At 38.2% G+C, this 17,560-nt stretch overlaps 1 protein-coding gene across 6 annotated transcripts in view; it reads right to left on the bottom strand.

The window, feature by feature from the left end:
- The window catches only part of SSBP2 (single stranded DNA binding protein 2), a 176,599-nt gene that overhangs the window by 113,529 nt on the left and 45,510 nt on the right, over positions 1–17,560 (bottom strand). For all 6 annotated transcript variants that reach the window (XM_071802458.1, XM_071802457.1, XM_071802456.1 and 3 more), the window contains exons 3-4: positions 15,769–15,830; positions 14,168–14,252 (exon numbers count right to left, since the gene is read on the bottom strand). In XM_071802458.1, coding sequence (XP_071658559.1) covers positions 14,168–14,252; positions 15,769–15,830 — 147 coding nt within the window. The remainder of the gene's footprint in view (positions 1–14,167; positions 14,253–15,768; positions 15,831–17,560) is intronic.

Below are 17,560 nucleotides of genomic sequence, written 5' to 3'. Positions count from 1 at the left end.
TCCTTCAGCAAAGGAAAGGGTTAGAGCCCATCCGAAAGAAAGTTTAAGGATGGGCAGATTCAATGTCATATGAAATGAAATAAGCACCCTGGAGAACTGAACCAACTGCAACTCCACGTGTTTTAAAATGTTCAAGTAAGATGCACTATCTGCGACACAAAAATGGACGCATTTGAGTTCTGCAGGTTGAATAGCTTCATGGTTTGTTTATTCAGCAAAGACATAACACAGAAATTACTATAAAAAGGTAATTTTCACCGACACAATTCTTCTTCCAGGAGAAGACATAATATACACATTTGGGTAATGGTTGTGTGCAATTCCTTACAACACACGCAGAATCGATAGTTCAGTTTCTGCTACTACCAAGGCAGTATTCTGAACAACTGCAACTTCTGCCAGTCCCCATTTAATAAAGTTGGAACGCATTTTCTGACATGACTTCTAGTCCGTAATAAATAGGAAATCCAGTATGTAAATGTTTGACGATCTATTTCTTGAAGTATTTCCTTTGGTCTCAACCTGAAATTCTGACAACTGTGAGTAATCTAAGAAGAGAACAGGCATCTTACTTCATACGTTTTACTATAACTCTTTTAAACCAGGAAGTTCCTGGCAGAGTACACCACGTCTTTTACCTGATGGGTTTACAGAGTCCTTTTGGTTAATCCAGCATTACCCCCATAAGAACAAGGATATTAATACAGACACGTGTATGAACTGAGCCATAGCTTGAAACAATAAAACCCGAGATTTACAAGGATGAGTATCCTAATGCCTATACATGCACGCAGACTCTTACATGGGCAGCCTGATTCACAACAGCCAGAGCACCCTGGAGATGATCTCATTTCAATAGAAGCTGCTACGTACTCCAGAGTTTTTGAAGGAAAAAAAGAAAATAAAAAGAAAATAAAAATAAGAAAGTGAAAAAACAAAACAAAACACAACAACAAAAACCCAGGCTACCTATATTAGCAAGAACTTGTAGCCAATTGTTAGGCACGCACAGCTGAGATTTAATTCACAGTATCAAAATCATCAGAGCCCAAATTACTACCTCCTTCAGCTCCTGCTCTCTTTAAACGTATTTTCAAGACACATAACAAAGCCAAAATTTTAGCCATCATTCAAACCTAGACTAGATGGTAATGATGTTAATAATGTTAACTGAGCCATTTCCAGTTAACATTACAAACAAATCATGATCTGCTCTTTCTGCCAGCACTGGGTCTGAACCAGCGGCGGCCAGAAGAACGCTCCCAAGAACAGGAGACGCGAGTCTTGTTAAAATCAGTCCCCTGTGGCTCACAGTAACAGAACAGCTGGGGAAGCTGAAGCACATTGCAACATCCGTATTGTCATTCAACTACCTGTTTATTTTCTTAAGATTGATTTATTTTGTATGTTGGGTAGTTGACAAATTACGAAGAAAGTACAAAATAAACATATCAAGTTGGTGATTTTTTTCATTTATTTTGACGTTTTTAAGTCACGGTCCGCTCAACATTAAACGCACCATTTACAAGGGCTGTCTAATCCACAGAAACATGGACCAACCTAAATTGTCATTGACAAACGCTTCGAAGAGTGCAGTAGAGTCGAAGAGGGTCTTTTGGAACGAAGTGAAGGATCCGCACAACATAATTTGTGTGTCTACCACAGGATTTAAACACAACATAGCTGAACATAGGTATTTAATAAAAAATACCTCCTAGAAAATCCAGCTCTGCCACCACATGGCTTGAAAGATGTTTACTTGCTAGCCCAGTCTCTTTTAAAAAGTTTGTAGTTGTTGAACCTTCTTTTTTGTTTCCAAAAGTGCCTGTTTTCGGTGGCTCTGCAGTTCGGTGGTTGGGCTGCAGGTTGCCTCAGCTCCAGAAACCAGGCATTTCCCAGCAGACGCTCGTGCTGGAAGGGTAGTGGTGACCACCATTTCCTCAAACAGCTGCCGGGGGTGTCAAATCTCCACTCTTCCTCTAAAAACCTCTCATAAGTGCGGTGATCATGCGCAGGGTGGTTGTTTTTTTAATGTGGGATCCTTGCTCTGCATATGGACTGGGCTACACATTCCTCTTGTAGTATAAGAGGGTGGTAAAGGAGAAACATACTGAGCGCAAGGATGATACTCACAAATACAGTATTTGCCTCATTTACAAAACAGCAATGTTGCTTCTAGTAATGCTTCCAGCAGGCACAAACATCATACAATCAAAGACTGCTTTGGCCATGGTAGGTGAGCTACCTCATCCCTTTCTTCTCCCACAGTGAAACACAACAGTTCCACCAAAGGAACGGTGCTGTTCAATCATTTGTCCTCTTGTTCTATCCACCCATCCATATAGATGTGTATCTGTAAACCCTCAGAAAGCCATTTCTGCTTAAAGGCACTGGGGAAAACCTTTAGCAGACACCTTAGACAAACAATTCGGCTTAAAGAAAACTTTAAGTCACTAGGAGTAGATTTAAAAAATGATCATAAACTACAGACTCCACTTTATAAAATTATTAGGCATATTGTAAGAAAACTGAAAGTTACACTTGTTTGTGTACTTTAGTTGTAATTTAAAAATGTACATTTATTAATTATAAAGGTTCTAGAACTACCACTATGGGATGAGAAGACATCCAGCAACAGAGCAGAACCTGAAAATCCTATTAAAGACCTCTTTTGAAATCACCCTCTTGGATGCACCTTCAATACTATTTTCTTGTGCTAATTTGGATTTCAGGAAACTGATTATAAGTGACGACAACTTTACTGGGCTTATGTCTTTTTTTGGTACCTAATAATTTTCCATCATTCACTCAGGTCATGTTTTCTAAGCAATCAAGCAGACTAAAAAAGATATTAAAAAAAAAAAAAAACCAGTGAAAGCTTAGTCCCTCGTACAATTTAAGAAACATGATTCAGAGAACAGAAGCTTCAACAAAACCCTCCACATACTGTGGTGCTGCAAAAAGAATTAATACCAATTTTGTTCCACGAAGAAGAAATTCTGAAAATTATCACAAAAGACAGCAGGGATGCAAAGGAGCTCCCTTTTTATCAATTAAGAGGAAAAGGAAATAACAACTTTGCCTATGTGCCTCACTGTTGAAAAGACACAGGATTAAACCTCAAACCTGACAAAACACAAAAAAGCTTTGTATCAAAGCTCAGACTGAATATTCATTGAGGTACATTAACTCTCCAAGCACTAACAGTATTCAGGTAGCTACTGGAAGTAGCCAAGCTCCAGGACACCACCACAGCCAGGCATCAAGAAAGGCCACCCAACAAAGGGAACAGAGAAACCCGAGATGCTGACAGATCCAAAACTTCCTTCTTAATGCTAGAAGAAAAGGTTTCCCCGCAGACGGTGAAAGGAAGCATCTTTATCTCCAGCATCAAGGAGGACAGAAGACCCCAAAAACGCTTGAGGGATGGCCATCACACAGCAAGAGACAGAACAGCTGGTAGGAGGATGTTTATTTTTAATTTTGTTTATGTTTAAAGGGAGCAGGGCAGTTACTGCAATTGTTAAATTAAACTATCCAACTAGCAGAAAGTAAACTGTTCTAAACGAGTGGAAGCCAAGAGAGCAGCTGGATCGACTCAACAGTGGTTGGAGCTAAGCTCTTGTGATCCTTCAGTCCCCAGTCCAAGTTCACCACACAACAATGGGAGGAAAGCAGCTCAAGCAAGAGAAATAAAGCAGTTGGCAACGGGAGTCAGAAAACACATTGCTGTACACAGAATAATGTAACAACCATGAAAACAATGGGAAAATAGACAAAATATTATTAAGTGCTAGGATGGAGGAAAAAGCTTTCTGGAGTGATATATAGGAGTTGTCCAGTGAACCCTTCTTCATCAGTTTTGTCCTTACAAGCATAAATTTTGAGATTTTCTTCATGACAGAGGGAGTCAGAAAAGGGCCTCTTTGCACACAAATATTCAGAAAAAAACAGACTAAATAAACTAATGATTGGTTTCTATATTGAGAAATAAGCCTAAAATTGGACATTAAAAAAGAATAACCCACTGTGTTCATACAGTTTCCTATGATCCTGATATTGCAAACATATATGTGACTTTAACAAGAGAATTCACACATATAATGCTACTCAACCGTGAAATTGCTTGCCAGATTAGGGCCAAAGTCCCTGATCCTCCCATCAAACCTGTACAGGCAGATTGTAACATCTGTGTAGATCTGTGATGAAGTCAATGAGGTCACGCTCCACAGGGATTCAAGTGTCTGCCTTTACAAATCTCACTGCAAGTCTTACTTGTGTAAAATTGATTTATGGAGTGTAACATCATACCCCGCTATACACATCTACACTATCTGCGTACTTTCCTGACTCTCTCAAAACAGAAAAGGCATTAAAACTCACCTCATGGATTATATTTCCTTAACTATTTTATAGTTAAGAACTTCATACATTTCATAGGCTAAAATTTCAGTTTTGCAATACATTTACAGAAATGGGATCTGAAAGCAGAACTGGAAAATGGTTTCCAGATTCTTTATGGCTCAGAACTTAATATTTATCATATACCTTATAAAGAGCTTTGTCTTTCTTTTCCGATGTCAGAGTAAACTAGACAGGTCATGCACCTCTTCTGGTGTGAATTATGCAGACTACTACTTTCTTGGCAGGGTACATTAGCCTCTGATGGGTTACAGACTGCTGCATTTGAGTTTTGTTGTAGGTATCCTCGCTAATTGGCACAAATCCAGTTTGTGGATGTTACTGTGACAGCGCTAGGGAGATGTCCTCTTAAGGAGGAGTCACAATGAACCAGCTACAATGCAAAGTGCAAAGCAGATTTTCACCTTAAGTCAAGCTTAATTTTGATTCTGCTTGATTATGCCACAATCTCCATTTTTCTCTAGGTAAACATGTATGCACGTTGTGGTTTTTTTTCTGCAATAGTATACATGGGAAGGCCATGGTCAATTTGTATACATTGAAGGTTTACATATTTCCAGTGGTTACGTTTAGAATGCAAAGATTTCAAAACAAGAAACAATATTCCAAAACCTCATTTGCAAAACAGTTATTCTAATACGGAGACAGGTACAACATTTCTTCTCAAGTAAAACCTTTCTGTGCATCTCAAGAATACATGCTAGCACAATTGTTTGTAATATTATGGCACTAATTTGGTAGAAAATTCAAAAAGACTTATCTGTTCCCTGTGACTCGTGTTATATAATGTGCATTTCATATTTAGCATAATGTTTGGATGTGACAGTTCTAGTCAGCCATGGATATCCATGTTCCCTCAAGAGGCTCGCCTGCCTTTCCTCCTCATTACTTCATTTTTCACCACCTCTCATAAGGCATTTGTTGTTCAGCTGTTCTTCTTAAGAGCTGCATGTCTCCTGCAATTTGTGATCTTCAGGATTCATCTTTCATCATATTAGAGAGCAGATGGAAGCTATAAGTCTTTGGATTTTCCCGGCATGTGTTAAGCAAGTCTGAAATGAGTCACTTAGACGTATTAACAGAGCAGTCAAGCTTATTACAAAATTCGTGTTTGGCATATTGTGCAGAAATTACTCTCTCACTTTCACTTTTACTTTTTATGAGGCTAAAGAAGAATACATTTAGGCAAACTACCTTAAACTTAGCCAAATACTGGTATCAGAAAAATAAAAACGCTTTACATCAATGTAGTACTGCCTCGCACTGCATTCTTCTGGCGGAGATAAATGTATGGCTACATACAGATGAGTACACACGCACCTCTGCAGAGTTCGCAGGTTGCCCTCTCGTAATTAGCTCAGAGAGAAATCCCACTACCTAAATCGGAACTGTTAAACACAAACATTTAATAGAATGCTACCTACATCATTGAGCATTACAAACATCAGATGAAATCCTGACCCGGAACACGAAGCATCAGAAGAAAGAACACCGAGGGGGAGGAAGAGCGTGCAGTGGGTTGTTGAGAGGCTTTAATCCAACATTTGCTCTCTATTGATCAAATGTTTGCTCAGTGCTTTATTAATGTAAAGCATTACGCACAATCAGTGTTAAATATTAATGTCAGGAGATCCTGAACTCTAAATCCAGAGCATTTGTTAGTCAATTTAATATTCGCAATGTTACTAAGCTACAACTTCTGGACTGCTGTGAAAACATAATGCGTACACTATGCAATGAATAAGAAAGATCTGTATGTCAACATTGGTGCATGTTTTTAAATACAACTACTAAAACAGAAGTTTAGAAACATGACACTTCTCAATGTATGCTTCTTAAACTCATAGTAGAGTGCATCTTCTCACTCTGAAAAGCAAAATAAATACAAAAGAATCAAAGTTTCTACAGCTTTTGAGGTTATGTCTAAAATCCACAAGGTTTACAATTTTCTATATTGAAATATTAAAACACATGCCATGAAATGTGCATATGCGTAAAAAATGCTTCCATTTGTAAAATAAAAAAAATACTTTCTCCATGGAAACCTTCATTTTGAGTTCGCTCCAAATTACAAAGTTTAAAATGTAAATTGTAATGCAACTTTCACTGTCATAGCATAAATAATCCATTATAGCACATGAAAAAAATCAAAATTCGTATCAGCAGAGTTCAATTCCGAACACATCACGATTATTGCATGAAATTTTACACTAAGATACATTTAACAACATCACTCTGAGAAATGGTTAACAACTTTCATCAGGACAACCAAGCAGGAAAAGAAAAAATTGCTGTATTCTGGGATTTCCATTGAACTGGTGAGAAGATTCAGTGGAGCCACCTTCCACGCAATATAATTTATGTCATAACTTCAGACCAGAAGTGCCTTGCTTTTATCTTAATTATAAAGACAGCCCTAGATTTCAGAAAGGAGAAATAAACTAATGGAGACATCTATTACGGACTAAAGTATCTAATAATTTAACAGTGTCTCCATCACCAATAAAAAAGAAATAAAAAAAATAAAACCAGATTTTACCTGTATATTGTAAAAACTAAGCTATTGTGGAAGGCTGCAAAGCAGCCTGGGCATTCCAGCCACTTCCCTGAGTATTCTGACCTCTCACCATCCTGTGCACTCCCCATTTATCTCTTCAACCACTGACTTTTCCCATAACTTGTTGAATCCTCACATATTCCCTCTTTCCTTCAAGCAAAAGAAAACAAAGTTTTGTCTCATTTCATAAATTTGCCATGGTTTTACTTACAGCGTATATGAATCTTTTTAGTGCTCTACTCTGAATAAATACTATTTTTTGCACAGAACATTTCCAGAAAGCCTCCCCTCATTAGAAAGGCTGTTATCTCCTATAGTTTTCAATGAAAATGAAGCGTAAAATGGTTCCTAGAAAAGAGGCATTCTTTTAACATGTCCACTGCCTCCCTCTGGGAGCCATGAAAGAGGAGCTAAACTGCCTTCCAGGGAGATGGTGGTTCCTTATGCTGTCACAGGCTTCCACTTAACTCAAACTAATTAACCATTTTACTTCTAAATTCTGAGAAAATTAAATCTCCAGTCAAAGAATAAGTGTTAAAAGTTTGGGGCGGAAATGTTGCTTTTTCTCTATGAAACAAATGGCTTAGTCCTGACATTAAAACAGAGCCATAGCACAAATTTACCTGTGAAATCACCTCTATAAAGAGAAAAAAACATTATGTGGACTGTAAGAAACGGCACATTTATCTATCAGAGCTTACAATTAACATATGCAACACAGAGCAGTTCATATCTAATCATTATCCAATAACTGATGGGAAGGAATGATGAAGGAGGATTGTAAGAGCAGAACAAGCTCATCTTCCTCCTTCATGGAAATGTGAGAATGAGAATTCTCTTGGGGGGGTTTCTTAACAGGAAACAAGAGTAAAATAAACCCATGTCTTCCCTCAAAGGCATACTCTACAATCCAAGGAAAGTAGTGAGTTCTCAGCTTTGAAAATATGTTAAAACAAAATCAGTTTCACAGTCTTGGAGATAACAGTGCAACATTTTGAGATACAACTATAAATATGTGGACCAAATCCTGACAGGAGTCGATGCAGTTTTGCAGAAAGTGACGCCCACTTTGCCTGCGGGCTGGAGTGTGCTTTTAATTAATCCTTTCCAGACAATTGCATTAAAGAACATCACTAAGCAATAAAATTAAGGAGCTGAAGAGATTGAAAAAGTTAAGTTTGCCTGTGTACAATTCTGCCAGTACCATTACACAAGACTCTCATATTGTGAACCACGCTGTCCTCCTCAAACCTTCCAACAAGTACTGTCCTCCCATAAAGACATTCACCTCATCTGATGCTACTGTTCCTACAAAACCAACAACAGAAGGAAAATACGAATTCTAAACATTTCCCACATTTTTCACATTTGTAGCTTTTTGGTTGCACATATGAGAATCCAAGGATGTATCAGCTTGTAAGGCACATTAAATCATATTTTTTTGCAGAATACTCTGTTATTGTTTATTTTTTAATAGACCAAGGCGATCTTTAACCATATTGATTTACTTAACATGTTCAGATACGGAATTTCAAAGCAAATCCCAGACTTCCTTGGTCTCCTTCAGGCTTTCCTATCTATCCATTCTATTAAACATGTACCTGAACATGGGGAAGTGAGACATGATCATCCATTCATACTTAAAAAATGAATGCTATTTACACACAAAGCAAAATATATTGTTTTAACAATGACTGTATGGAAGGAGACGCTTGTTATTTCCATATTACTTGCAAAAAGGATGCTATGGCCACTTGAACCAAGTTTTTTCTAGTTTTAAGAAACAACCTGTTCGCCAGATGGACACAGGTATTATCTACATAGTAGGAAGAATCGTATGTCTGAAGATTGTATTTTGGAGATGAAATTACAGATACACTAATGACCAGTGAACATGTAAGTGGACTTTTACAAATTCGCAGAACCCATGTAAGGAATTAATAGGTGACTCAGACCAGAAGCATTTGTTTTGGTACAATAGTCCTTGACCATTACTGAGCAGCGCAGGCCAAGCACAAACTATGTAGGGTATTGCACGTTCTCCTCAGTCTAAGGAAATCACACCTACACGTGGAAATGTGCCTGGCAACCTCTGCTTTTAGTGACAGCCCATGGGATCATTGAGAACCTTGAAAACAGAGAAGACAGCAATGGAGAGAGGTTCTCCTGAGTTTGCAGGAAGGCTACCAACTGCTCTGATGATCTCATTCATGGAACCATATATTTCATGATCCCATGGCAATACAATTTGGCATTCATCCCATGAGTGTCACTGAATTCAGCATTTTGTAGATTATCTCTGAATCCCTGAGTGCTTCTCATCTCTTGCTCTTCCACACTTGGGGATGAGGGAGAGCTTTAGTTTTGATTTTTATTTTAAGCAGAAGCAGTTGAGATGGATTCTCTGTGGAAACAGACAGCTGGAAACCAGACCCAGAATCCAGTTTTTAGCAAGAAACCCAGGAGGACCTGGAAGCACAAGCCGCCCTGGCTAGACCGCCTGCAGAAGACAACAGTAGCAAGAGCTCAGGAAGGCGAGAATATCAACTGATAAAACAAGTTCTTCCATCCCTGATACCACATGGAAGAACTTCCAATGTAAGGAGGGTGAGAGAGGCACAGGAACTTCTGGACTGTAAAAATATCTTAATTGTTATGTGCAGAAATTATCTTGTAAGAAAAGGCTTTTCGGGTACCACCCAGGCTCCAGAGATGTGAACAAATGCCCAGGCCTGAGGAAGAGGAGAACGGTCGCTTGCAGCAGTCCGAATTTCATTGGTAGGGGTGCTGCTAAAATCCATTATTCTCCAATGAATCACAAGGTTTATGTTTTATTTTCCCTTTTGACCCAGTATGTTTTCAGTTTGTAAAGAAGTGGAAGGAAGGCAGGAACAAGACGCACATTGGAATCCACTTCTCTCAACAGAAGATCTCAGTTCATCATCCCGAGAAATGAGATCTAAACTAGGGAGATGAAGTAACTTCCTTAGGACATTGTGAAGAAAGAAAAACGCATTCTACAGTGAAGACTAAATTTTGTCTTGCAGCATCCATGTAAACACTTTTTTCACAAGACTTCAAAGAACAGAGAGGTTTTTCACCAGGAAAAGTAATAGGTTCTAGAGAAGAAACACGGGGGTTTTTCTACTTCAGATAAGCTACTCCTACCAAAAGGCCTGCAATATTAATAGGCTAGGTGAGAGAGCACCAGTTTTCTTTCCTGAGTTACCCGAAATGTAAAAAATTTCTAATGCTAAATCATTTATGTTGAAACTTCAAGGCCAGGACCTATCTCCCTGATACAGCACACGCACTTTCATGACATGCATCTGTCTTTTCAAGCCTAAAATGTATTAGATAAATGCACCTAATGAGTTCAGAACCTTGTTCGCTCAGAAGAAAACATTTCCAATTGCAAATCTCAATAGACTATAAAAATAGAATCCCTTTTAGATAATATGGAGGAGCTGCAAATACTTAACCTCAGGATGATCACTGAAAAATCTTTTTAAAGTCAGAATAGGCCTTTGCTTTTCTATTTATTGGATTTTTAGTAAGATGAACATTGTTAGTACTGCAAGCAGTTATAGCCTCCACCTTGAGAGTCACTTCATGTTCCTGCTGTCAGACATGAAAGATTCTTCTCCTCTCACTAGCTCGATAAAAATCTGGAGTTATATTAGCACAATCCAAATAGTACTTCCAGACCCTGTCTCTGCAGAACAAGGATGCTATTATACAAACAAACCTGTACACACGTATGTATCAGATAATTTAATTAATAGTTACCTAAAATAATTTGAGTTTACTGTTTTTTTTACACAAATAGTCAAGAACAGACTCAGTGGCACAGGCTGGTAGGCACACACAGGTTAAGATTCAGTTTGTTTGATTAGGCGGAGTTGATATCAGAGGCAACTCCATATCCATTTCTTCAGGACAGCACTATCAACAGTGCAAGAAGGATCCTCCTAGTCTCCTCTCACAAGTATACTGCAGATGGACAAAGTTCAGCCGCAGTTATTTAACTGATTCAGCGAAAAGCTAAGCAAATTATTAAATCTCATAGCAAAGTAAATAAAGAAATAAACCTCACGTCTCAAAAAAGTATTGTCTGAGGAGGAGAGGGAGGGAAATCAAATGGCATTATTTTTGCAGCTGCAGTTAAGATACTGCAAAACTTGATGTAAACTTTAAAAACCCACATCTTTCCGTATCTATGAGTCAACCTGAGTCAACTTGTGTGTGTTCTAGACTGACTCGCAACTATGTTGACTGAGGCAGCAGTATTTCACAAATCATTAAATCAGATGCAACTGCTTTCCTCCTAATCAAACTTTCTTAAACCTTTCTCTCTTCACAAAAGCAAAGAGAAATGAGATATTGGTTCAGCTAATTCAGCCTACTTACTGTTAAACTTGACATGTATGGTCTAAGCAGATCACTCACACCTTCCAGAAGAATTATTTTTCTTAGGTCAGGTAGAATACATAACAAAAAATTCTGAATTGCTAGTGTGAATTAGTAAACAAGGCTTCTGTGCCTTTTGTATTTGAGAATTACTGTTTTCAGGTATGACAGTATAGCTACAAATGCTCGATTACTTGGCCTGCAATTTAACAGCAGGGTTTTGATTTACCGGACCCCTCAGCCTGATGACAAAGCCAGAATCCAATCAACTGGCAAAACACTACATGGGTCAGGATTTCACTTAATAGATGTTCATCTTCCTCTACTGTGAACTATGCTTGGTTGTATTTTATAATGATTTGCCACGTTCTTTAACATAAATGTACAATACGCTCATCAAATATTAAATACACGGAAGATTTTAAACGTATGCACTTATGATGCAGACTGCCTTACCAAGCAAAAAGGACATGATGGTGATAAGGAACACCATGAGCCTTGCTAGAAACTAGATGAGTTTATCTTAACTGTGACAAAAATAATGCAAAGCTAGCTTTTCCTATCACCTCAAAAGATTGATAGAACGGGCTTTAGAAATACCTGGTGAATTTGTTCTAAAATAAACATCCACCCTGTCTTAACACAGACTGATGTGCATATAGAAGCATACCATCATTTTATTTTTCCTTCAAACACAACTTTATTTATACAGTAACTTAAACATTCAATCACAAAATTGTATCACACACAGAACTCATCTGACTATTTCCTCAGTTTTTTAAAATTCTGACAATACACATCACAATGCAGACAGAACTGAGCAATAAGCCCATGTAATATTCCAAGATCTGCAGAAGTTAAAAATGTTAGAAGAGTGATACTAAGACAACATTATATTTGACATTATTTTGATTCACCTGCTCAGGTTCTTAGTATAACTCTAGATCTAGGTTCACTATTGAACTTACTGATCAGTGAAACACTCATGAGTATAAAGAATCGTGTACTCGTCTCCTTTTTAGATTTCCAAGTACTTTTTCACTGAAAATTTACCATCTCTGATCATTTTGTTTCAAAATTATTTCAAAGCAACGTTATTCAGGTTTCAGATTTTTGGCACACATATTACATTTTGAGAGCGCTGTGTCCCCCACTGAAGTCAACTGCCATACTGTGCATTCTGATCTCCACAAATGTAATGCACTAATGCCATTCCCTGCAGTCATAACTATTCCTGTAAAACTATTCTGCCTTCAGTGGAGAGTTAAACCTTGCTCTAACAACAACGATTCAAAACAACAGTGAAATATTGTATTTTTCCAACAATTGCACATCTAAAACAGAACAGGTAAAAAATATTGCAGCAACGGTACTTGCAAGAGTTCCTTCATTTTAATTTGAGGAATGTGCTTTACCAAGTTGGAGAACTTCCTTATAACTTTTTTCCTCTCTCTGACATTTATTTTTCATTAATTATAATTAGTGATCAATATAGCCTGGACATGACTGTGCAAAACTGTCCACACTGGGTTACCTGTTAGCCACCAAGAAGAGGGTATTAAAGTGGCATTGGTCTGTAAGTAAACGTGACCAACACTTCTAACTGTGTTGATAGTGCATTTGCAACCTACAGTCACTGTTAACTACAAATAAGGCAAGATCACCATTAGGTCACATACTATCAGCCATTATCAGCTTATGACAATAGAAAAGGGAAAATGGTCACTTGGCTGATTCACCCACTTCTCCGAATTTGTAAGACACTGGGTTATGGCAGTCTAATTCTAATTTTATCTGTAAAAATACTCTTCTGCGGTAACTAGACAGTACTTCTGACAGAGCTGGAAAACACTCAAAGAAAGAGGTTTCGGAGTTGTACCATGAGAGTTACACTCCCTCTTCAGACCACATCAATGGCTCAGAGGAATGACCAACTCAGAGTGCTCAGCCCCGCAAGGGTTTCATCAGAAAAATGAAATCACCAGATGCAGAGGAGCTGACATAGCAGGAAGAACTCAGATTCCATCCTAACCCTGGAATGCAGTTTCACATTTTTGTAGAGGTATGTTTACATTATGAAAATTGAGAAAACAGAATGAAACTGCTGCAATGTTTTGGGCCCTAGTTTCTAAATTGTTGTTATTACTAGTCCTTGAAGGCAAAACACCACCAAACTCCTTGCTGTGTTTTGAACTAAGTCTCAAAGGCATCGAAACTGGCATAACACTTCTGCCCTTTATTCCTCCTGTTTTCTTGGACTGGATGATTTTGCATTTGACTTATTCTATGATGCTTCAGTGTTTATTACATTGATGAGAAACACTAACACGAGGATACAAAACTATCCCACAAACAATCACACTAAGTCAGTATGGTCCTGATAGAAACCAGGTGACCAATTCCATCTACTGAACAGCGCTTTCTTTAGCACTAACAGAACACGGACATGTGGACAGGACATATCTGTGCTTCCACCTGCCCTATGTCTTTGTGACCAGTCTGATGTGTCCATGGCGGGGTGGACAGAAGGACATTCCTCATTCTGCATTAACACATGGGACAGCACTTTGACCTCTGAGACGGCTTCCAGGGGTTTTCCATATGGTGCTGGGTAATCACAGAGTTAGCAAGTTCTAATTCTAAGGCATATCCATAAACTGAGAGTTATGTAGATATGATGGACACCTGCATTTCTGAGTTTCTGTAGTGCAGAAATACTTTGCTATCACATTTATACATAACATTAATGAAAACGTAGTAAAGACACACAAAACTTACGTAGTCATGAAAGGCTTTTGCTTCACTTGAATGTTCACATGTTTCTCGTCTTTCTGGAGCTGCACAGTAGAGATCCCAAAACACACTGCAAGTTAAGAAGTTACAGAGATGGTGAGAAAATCATTGTAATACTTGTGTACATTTATAGTATATACACATCACACATGCATGTTCACATATAGAAACAGACATATCGCTTCCTCACCAGCGGATGAAAAACACTTACCTCTATGAAAGAATTTGGCTTTGTAACACATCTATGAAGAATCAAGTCCGGTTATCTGATTCAAGGCAAGCAGTGCTGTATTCCTTTAATACCACTACAGTATAAACCAAAAAGCTAGTCTAATATACAAGGTTTAAGGCTACAAAGCTTATTACTCAAGCTCTGCATTTCATGTGCTGCAATTAAATTCCACAAAGCACAGGAAGGGACAGATTCACAGTAACATGAAAAGGCAGAGAGAAACCCAGGAGTCCTTCCAATGTCCAACACTGTGCTTTAAACAGAAGGTCCCAGAGAAACAGGCTTATGGACAAGAGTGGGAAATAGATGGGTATGTTCTTGGCTTATGAACAGTGAAAGGAAATTTTGGTTCTCCCATTGGTCTCCCTCCCCAACTATTCAGCTATGCAAAAATCAGTTCCAACAAAAAGATTCTGGAATGAAATTATGTGTATGCTATAACAAATAAAACCACAAAATTAACATTAGAGTTCTGTAGTGTTTCCTTATTGTTTTAGACTTAATCCTCTGTAACATACTCCAGCACTGTAATATGGAATCATGGAAAATGCGAGCACTCTGCTGCAGACGATCAAAACTGAGGATAATGCAGATAGAGATACAAGGAACACATTCTCCTTGCCACGCTTCCATCACACAGCTAAAAGCTATGAAAGAGAAGTCAGTGAAGAGCATGCCACCTTCCATGCAGATGTACCAATCACTTGGGGTTCTGTGTTCAAATGGGAATTCTACGAACACTGATGTGTCTCTGCACACCAGCATATACAAGCAAATGGTATCACACACAAAAACTTACCAGTCTACCCCACATCTACCCATATCCTGAGCTCAGAGAAACTGAAAATGCAAACACTGCAGCACCAAGCCCAGCTAATGCACACTGCCTCACAAAAAGGCTGGTAGCTTGCCTTCAGCTAATTGGTTTCATATGCTATTCCCGTGGCTAAAACATGGAATGAAGACTGAGGAAGCTCACATCCATATGCAGCGTTGCTGTATATACATATATATAACAATTTCTTTTTCTTCCAAATGTAATTATTTCAGATATGTATAATGATCTCTTACATGCACAATTTACTGGAAGGTGGTGAAGAAAGAATTGCAGGCCATCTTCTTTCAAAGGTGCTTTCCTAACAATACACTATGCAATGTTTCTTTTCCCATATCTGCTATCTGGGTTTTTTTCTGTATCTAATTTTCTGTTCTCTCATTCCCTAACAGGAAAATGTTTCTCAATCCTCATCTTCACATTCCTCCTACAACGTTCACCTGAATTTCTTGCCTCTAGCTGCTGGAACAGGCAATCAACATAATCTGAACACCTGAGCAAAAGAAAATTGATACTTACCACCACCAGGAATGCAAGAATCCTGGGGGCTCCCCCAGTGTGATGTTTTTTTCCCATCTTATCTAAAACAAAACAATGGAAACAGAGGTGTTCATTTTTGTGATTGTTATGCCTAAAACACATTATGTAACTCAGGCAGATAGCAAAAAGAAAAATAAGGAAAGATTTTGTAGATATGCAAGGTTTTATCATCATCAATCTGGATGGCCATATTACTTATTTTATTACACTTATTAATACAGCTGATACCTAAAATAAGCTTTTCTTATTCTAGGATAGCGTATATTATATATTTTTTTTTAATTTCAGTTCTGAGTAGAATTCTATTAACGATGTATTCTTTTATCACTCCAACACTGACATGTGATTATTTTAAGGTCAAAAATGCATGTGTCAATCCCCACTCCAAAAAAAGTTGCGATAAAAAGCGCCCTTAAAAGCTTTTCCAGTTTGCGCTAAGGAAAACACAGAAGAGACAGAACTGGTGTTACTGGTTCAGCAGGTGGCAGTCTTCCCTCCTCATCCAAAGCGAGCAGTGTTTTATAATCCTCAAGGAGTGCTTTACTGCTGGAGGTAATGTGGCAAATACGAGCAGCATCAGAGTTATAACCCACTTTCCCAGCACTCAGTGAAAATGGAAAGCTCGTCTGGCTTGGCTTGCCTACTCTGGCTCCTGAACAGAGCTATACGGGCTATGGCTGCTTTTCCACCCAGGAATCTCTATTTATTTAACAGTTTTCCAAGGAAATGCAGTTTAAGAACTTTTACCCTTGATTTCACACTTTTCCTGTTGATCAGCAAACCCATCAGATGACATAACGCACCGTGACAGCACTCGGCTTCTCTGCAACTCTTCCCAAATGTTGCATCTTAACTATGATTGGACAACCATTTTATTAATGACACAGTCATTAGTTTGTTCTTCACTACAAAATCAGTGTGGACTACAATAAAGCCTGAAATCCACGCAACGCCGTACAGAAGAATGTTAGAACTGGGTGAAACCAGGGTGTTGCACGCACTCCGAGTTCCTCCTGTTACAACTACACACAGCATTATTTCCTCTCCAGTTTTGTTAAAAAAAATGATTCAAACACAAACCATATTCCATTCTACAGACAGGAAGGGCTTATTGTAATGAACTGCATAAACAGCCTGAATATGAAAGGTACTCAAAGATATATACATATAAACAAAAATAAAATCTTACTACAAAAGGCAGATACAGTGTTCGTAACACAAGAGGCACTGGTAAAGCCAGCATTTTCCAAAAGAGACAAAAACTTTGATTCTCAACTCCCACTTCATGTCCGCATCCAGTTCTTCAGAAATTTAAACACATACAAGCTCTGCCAATAGCTCCCAGGAGCAGAATATGTAGTTCGCACACCTAAAAATGTTCTCATACAAAGTAACCTAGTATAATTTTGACATATTATTTGAATATAACTATTAAAAATATTATTGCTATTGAAAAATTATTTTTAAAAGGCAACCTTGAGGTGCTATCACTTCTCTTGGTGAAGTCGTCAGCATGAACCAACTGCATGGTGCTTAATACCACCACCATGAAACAGCAGGTAATATATAAAAAGCATATTTTTAAAAGCTCCTGTTTAAGTGCTGGCAGATAAAAATATATTAATAAAAAATGAAAACGATAAATAAAAGCCAAAGCTGCTATGAAGGTATTACGCACTCTTCAAAGACACTTCCCTGAGGTACGATTGCTCCTCACATGCAATGGGAATGGCTCGGAAGGACTTGTGTTCATCACCAGGAACACAAAGTA

The sequence above is a fragment of the Patagioenas fasciata genome, chromosome Z (genome assembly GCF_037038585.1).
Source record: "Patagioenas fasciata isolate bPatFas1 chromosome Z, bPatFas1.hap1, whole genome shotgun sequence".
Taxonomy (NCBI): Eukaryota; Metazoa; Chordata; class Aves; order Columbiformes; family Columbidae; genus Patagioenas; species Patagioenas fasciata.
This window is presented reverse-complemented; position numbering and strand designations above follow the sequence as displayed.